Source organism: Grus americana, chromosome 19 (assembly GCF_028858705.1).
Source record: "Grus americana isolate bGruAme1 chromosome 19, bGruAme1.mat, whole genome shotgun sequence".
Classification (NCBI taxonomy): domain Eukaryota; kingdom Metazoa; phylum Chordata; class Aves; order Gruiformes; family Gruidae; genus Grus; species Grus americana.
The window spans coordinates 7,297,914-7,303,913 of record NC_072870.1 but is presented as its reverse complement, the minus strand read 5'-3'; the positions used below and the strand labels follow the sequence as shown (position 1 = coordinate 7,303,913).

The 6,000-nt window shown below is 48.8% G+C and overlaps 1 protein-coding gene across 1 annotated transcript in view; it reads left to right on the top strand.

Annotated features, from left to right (window-relative positions):
- Nucleotides 1-481: 481 nt before the first annotated feature.
- PRKRIP1 (PRKR interacting protein 1) overlaps nt 482-6,000 on the top strand; it is a 10,962-nt gene continuing 5,443 nt past the window's right edge. The window contains exons 1-4 of the mRNA XM_054848070.1: nt 482-639; nt 1,802-1,880; nt 3,294-3,394; nt 4,166-4,251. Of these exons, the coding sequence (XP_054704045.1) occupies nt 520-639; nt 1,802-1,880; nt 3,294-3,394; nt 4,166-4,251 (386 nt within the window). The 5' untranslated portion in view covers nt 482-519. The remainder of the gene's footprint in view (nt 640-1,801; nt 1,881-3,293; nt 3,395-4,165; nt 4,252-6,000) is intronic.

Below are 6,000 nucleotides of genomic sequence, written 5' to 3'. Positions count from 1 at the left end.
TTTCACCCTCCTCGGGGTTCTGCTGTCAGGGCTGAGCCCGGAGCTGGGCCAGAGCGCAGCAGGTGCCAGAGCTGCCTTGCTAACGGGCCCGCGGGGAACAGGCTGCAGCCCGGAGAACGTGCTTGGGGGCACGGGGGAAATCAGAGCTCCAGCAAACGCAGGTTTCGGGGGAAGCGGGTCCCCACAGCTACAGCTGGGACCCGGGAGAAGCGGCGCAGGGGCCGACTTCACCCTTCAGCAAGGCCGCGGCAGAGCCCCGCGCCGCCCTCGGCCGCCGGGGCACACGGCTGACGGGCGCCGCTTGCCTGCTTTCGCCCGACGGCCCTCGGCCGTGCCCCGGGGGCCTGGCAGGCCCGCCAGACGCCCCCGTTTCCCCACGGGGGTCCGTTATACACTGCGCGTTCCCTTCACTGCGCGGCCCGGGCCCCGCCGCCATGACAGGCCGCGGCAGCCTCGCAGGCCGGGCGCGTCGCGCGGCGTGACGTCACGGCGGGGGCGGGGCGCGGGGGCGGCTGGAGCATGGCGGCACCCTCGGCCCCGCGGCCGCCCCGGCCCCGCAAGGAGCCGCAGCCGCTCGTCATCCCGCGGAGCGCCGCCGAGGAGCAGCGCCTCCGCCTCGAGCGGCTCATGAGGAACCCGGTGAGGGCACCTGCCGGGCCTCTCCCCTGCCCGGGTCGGCGGGTCCGTGAGGGGAGAGGGAGACCCGACCCCCCGCCCCGGGGTCCGTGAGGGGAGAGGGACCGACCTCCGCTTCCTCCTCCCCGCTTCCGTGAGGGGAGAGGGACCGACACCCCCTCACTACCGCCCTCCACTCCCCTCCCCCGGGCTCTGTGAGGGGAGAGGGGCCGAACCCACCCTTCCTCCTTCCCGGTTCCTTGAAGGGAGACGGACCGGCACCCCCCACACTTCCTGCTCCCCAGGTCCTTGAGGGGAGAGGGACCGAACCCCGCCACCCCCGGGCTCTGTGAGGAGAGAGGGACCGACCTCCATCCCCCTCCGTCCTGGGTCCGTGAGGGGAGAAGGACCGACACCGCCTCCTCCTCCCCCCCTGCCTGGGTCTGTGAGGGGAGAGAGGCCGATACCCCACACACACCCCGGTGTCCGTGAGGGGAGAAGGACCCATCTTTCCTGGGGTGCCATGAGGGGAGAGACCCTTCTTTGGGGACCCAGGGGGAGGACTGGCCCCTCAGTGTTCTGCCAGCTGGTCTTTCCTCTGCCTGCTGCTTTTAATGGTGTGGGGAGCATGACCCTGGTTCCTCTAACTATGTGTTTCAATCCTTGTCCGGAGGAGGTGTTTGCCGGGTGGAGACTGTGTCTCCTTCTGTGTCTGTGCTGGAGGAGGCCGAGATGTCCCTGTGCTGTGTTCTTCCTCTGACCTTGCACCTTGTGTTCTCCCTTCCCTGCTCTTCCCTGTCCTGCATAGCTCTGGCATGGAAGGTGCACAAATGCCTTTCATCGCTTCCCAGACTAGGTAGTGGGAGTGTACTCATTTTCTGTGAGTGCTTGGAGGTGCTGGCTTGCTTCCTTCTAGTTTCCATACTGAAAAGAAGCACACATACTCCTAATCCTTCTGGGGTACGTTGACCTGCAGGCCTAAATGTGAGGGAAAGAGGATACCTTCTGATTCTCCTTTTCTGCCTGCTCCTGATCTCTGTGCATGAGGAAATTACTGTGCTGCTTCTGAGATCTGTCAGCTGATGGAAGAGGCTGTTGTCAGACATATTCCACCTTTCAACAATGTGTTAAAATTGCAGACTTTGCTCCTAGAAGATACTGATGACTGGTTGGTTTGTTCTTGCAGGAAAAGACTGTACCAATTCCTGAAAAACTGAATGAATGGGCACCACGACCTCCCCCGGAGTTTGTTAGAGATGTCATGGGTAAAGATACTATTCTTCAGATAACTGCAGGGTCAGCTACATTAAACTCAGAAAAGTGTTTAACAGAAAAGGCCAGAGACAATTTTCTGTTGTTGCTCATTTTGCTGGAGAAAAGAGGTATGAAATGTGCTTCAAGAGTTGCTTTTTCAAGGGTTTTTTTTTTTGTTCTTGGGTTCCACTTTGCTGCTGCTTGTCAGAATGCAAAGTGAACAATGCCTGTGGCACTCCAGCACGTAGACTGTGTGCCGTGAAATAAGCTGCTGCTGTAGGGATGACAAGGTGTAAGTAAATCTGTCCTTTCCACGGATCTGAGAGTGCTCTGGAAACTTTTGAAGTACCTGTTTTGACTCCTTTGAGTTTGAATTTCAGGCAGTGAGAAGGAGACATGTGCAGTGGATATGATTGTATATGGTCAGGCGGGGAGCTGGCAGCTGTGCAAGGAACCCGACCCAAGTATTTTGCTTACGCTTTACTTTTACCTGCAGGGATTAAATTTAGTAGTTGTAGTATGTGCATGTAGAAGTTCTGTCTTTCTTTGGGACCTTCATCCTTATTAATGATCCTTTCTAGAGGATGACTTGTTCTTACTTCAGAATAATTGATCTTAGACTAAAGCTGTTACACGCTTCTGAATAAACTGTTCCGCTTATTGTAATTCCCTCATGGCTTTTTCAAATAGCTTTGCCGCGTGCTTGAGTTGAACTGTCTTGTTTTTCTGGGAGCACCTGACATGCTGGGATTCTGCTGGTATCAAAAGCACCCCTATTGCAGTCCCAGCTGCCATGTTTTAATTACTAGGTGTCGTTTTTGAGGCATGTATTTGTGTGCTTTGCATTGAGCAATGGCTCAGGAGACACAGGAAGAGAATGGAGTGCGATGTTGAAAGCTCCTGTGAGACTTCAACATGCAGGTTGATGCCAGGAAGAGAGAGCTATAGGGATTTCATTTATGAAGAAATGGTCAAAAACTGTCAGTGGTATCTGTCTTGCATGGGGAAGTATAATATGATGGGCTTTATCATCTTTCCATTGACCTTTATGCTGAAAATTAGTGAGAAGCAGCCTCAGTAGGATGCTGTAGCTCACCTCTGCCTAGAAGAGAGTGGGGTGTGCATTTGATCTCTAGTTCTTTTGCTGCCTCAATGTCCAGCTAAGACTGGATTCTCTCTAGGAAAGTAATTGACCAGCAGAAACTGCAGTGAACCGTAAGTGTATGGTTTTGCAGCTCACTTTGGCTTTTGATTGTGAGTGATTTGAGCTTATATAAAATGGTGACACACTCTGTGTGTTGTTAGTAGATTTTTCATCTTGCAGTGCCTTTTTGTGTGTCCTGTCCCTCAGGATCTAGCTGTAGTCATTTATGAGCATCTAGTATATATTATTTTCTAGCAGACTAACCCTTTTTTTATTGCAGGTTCCAGTGCTGGAGCTGGAAGTGGAGAGTTTCACGTGTACCGGCATCTTCGTCGGCGAGAGTACCAGAGGCAAGATTTCATGGATGCTATGGCTGAGAAGGTCAGCAGGACTCTATAGTTTCCCCTCTCCTCAAAGTATTTGGTGTTTGTTGCATTTTTTTTTCTTTTAAAATCATGCACAAATAATTCGGTTCTAAACCACCCCTTGTCAGAGGAAAACTGTAGGAATATGTGGTATGTGGTGTCTGTCAGAATTGAAAAATTTGGTGCTTTGTCAGACGTGCTCCATCTTCTCTGTTCGCTGGGGTCCTAGCACACAGTAAGACTGCACATGAATGGTTGTCTTCTCAGGTTAGATTGAAAATGCTTTAAAAACTAGAAATCCCTAATATCACTGTCTTGCACAGACAGAATCAAAGCAAGTGCTTGTGCACAGAGTCCGGATCTCTCTCTCTGAACTCTTGGTAGAGTAGAATAGTGGCTCTTTCAGAGAGCATTGTCATTACAGTCTCTCTCGGCCAAGAGGAGTCCTTTGATCCATATGTTAATGGTTGTGTCTCAAATTATTCTCTTGTTTTTACTGAAACATCCTTTAGGGCAGAAGCCAAATCTCCCTTGTCTGTTTTGGTGAGGATTCCTCCCTCTAAAGGTTTCAATGTTTGGCTAAGGCTGCAGGTTAAAAATGCTGTGTGTACGGAAGTCATCCCTAGGAATATGGGATATTCTTTTGTATAAAGAACTAGCCAGACAAAATTTGGCAAAGCTCCCTTCTGTATTTTGCTAAAAGACTTCTCCCTAAAAGGACATGACTTTTAAAAAGAAGTATTTTAATTTAGATTGTGACCAAAGTATGACATGTGATCAATTACAGCAAAGACTAGATGAGGAATTCCAGAAGAAACTGGAGAGGAATAAGATGATTGCAGAAGAACAAACAGCAAAACGCAGAAGGAAGCGGTAAGGGCAGATTTTTCCCAGGAGGCTTGACATGGAAACCCTCAAGCCATGTGCCTCATCTGTAGCTGCATGTTTTGGATAAATACTGTCATTCTGTGTCTGCATCTATCAGCTGAGAACTCTAGCTGTGGAAATTAATTTTGTTAATGTCATCGTTTGGTTTCTAAAGGTGGCTGTAAACTTGACAGGCTTTGCTGGCATGGTTTATTTTCCGTGCCATCGCTAGCAGGATAACTTTTGACTGGTTGAGCAGCTTTTGCTGACACAGCGGTGTCCACTGCGACGTGCCTTGCTGCGTATTTGTTATAACAATGTCAGGAAAGGTTTATGTGTACATCTGGCTTAAATAAATATCTGAAGCAGCTGGCACTGAGCAGCTTAAGTGCAAAAATGGGTGCTGCTTAATGGGTACGCATATGGATTCGGACTAGCAGAGCGTGGTGGTGCCTGATGCTGTCCTCTGCACACTGTCAGTATGACTAGTCCAGTTCAGTCTGTGAATACTGAAAAGGCCACTGATGGGTGCGGTATTGTTAAAATCCGCTTCTACCTACCTCATTGAAATGTCTGGTCAAGTCTGGCAAGTTAGATGGAAAAATTAAAACAATAATAAATCCATCTTTCTCTTAGGCTTTAGACAAAGTGAAACAGTTACAAGATTGATGCTCTCAAGAAGTAGTCTGAGCATTGTAATGCAGTGATACAAGAATTTAAATTCCACAGTCTGTGTCCACCATACCTTTCAGAAATAGCAGAGTATCACGGCTCAGCTCTTTCAGAGGGTCTGGCCCTGAGCAGCCTCTCTCTTGCTTCTTTGAGAATGGAGGGTTTGCATCTTGTAGCTGAGAGCTGCTGCTGAAAGGCCTGTGCAAAATGACTCACTGGCATATTAGCACAAAAGTGCACAACACAGATGCTGTTGCCAGCTTACTTTAATTTAGTGTGGTCCAACAGATGGCCGGCAAGTCAGATCTGGCCCGCTGGCTTTTCCCGGCTGAGATGGAGAGCAACTGTTCAAACAGCGAATGTTGCCTAAACACTAACAATTCCTTGTCCCCCTTCTATAGTCTAATGGTGTAGGTACCAAGCGGCTTTCCCCTGTAGAAGCCCTTCTAACTTCCTTCACCACCCTTTCTCTTCTGTCCTGAGTTAACAGGCACAGTACTTGGCACTCTGTTTCAAGAGAATTTGTCTGTCGTGTTGAAAGAGGAGCATGAATCCCGGACTGCTCTGCCCTGTGTCTGCCGTTGGACTGCCTGGTTACCTTTGCTAGGCAAACAGAACTCACATTCCCTCTTACCCCTAATGTTACATAGTGATGAAGGACAAAGCATACTGCACTATTTTTTTTCAGTTAAAATATATATTACTGATGATGACATTTTTATTTTTTGTCAGTGTTCAGTTCCAGCAATCTGGGTTTTGACACCATTTTCTCTTTTTGTTTATCAGGCTAGGTAGCTAAAATGTAGGGGCAGTTTTCTTTTTGTTCCTTCTGTGTTTTTGGAGTTTTTTGTATATCGTAGTTTTGGTTGCAGTGGTGTCAGGGAAGACTTTTTTTTTTATTATTTCTATCAGATTAAAACAAAATAGAAAAATTTCTGTTGGTCATGTGTCTAAGTTTGTTCTTGCTGAATTTTCAGTTGAGGCCAAATTCAAATTGAGTTTCTCTTCTGAAGTCTGCTTTTCCAAGATGTCTGTAACATGTCCTTTTTCAGGATATGAGTATGCAGAAGTGTTACAATATTG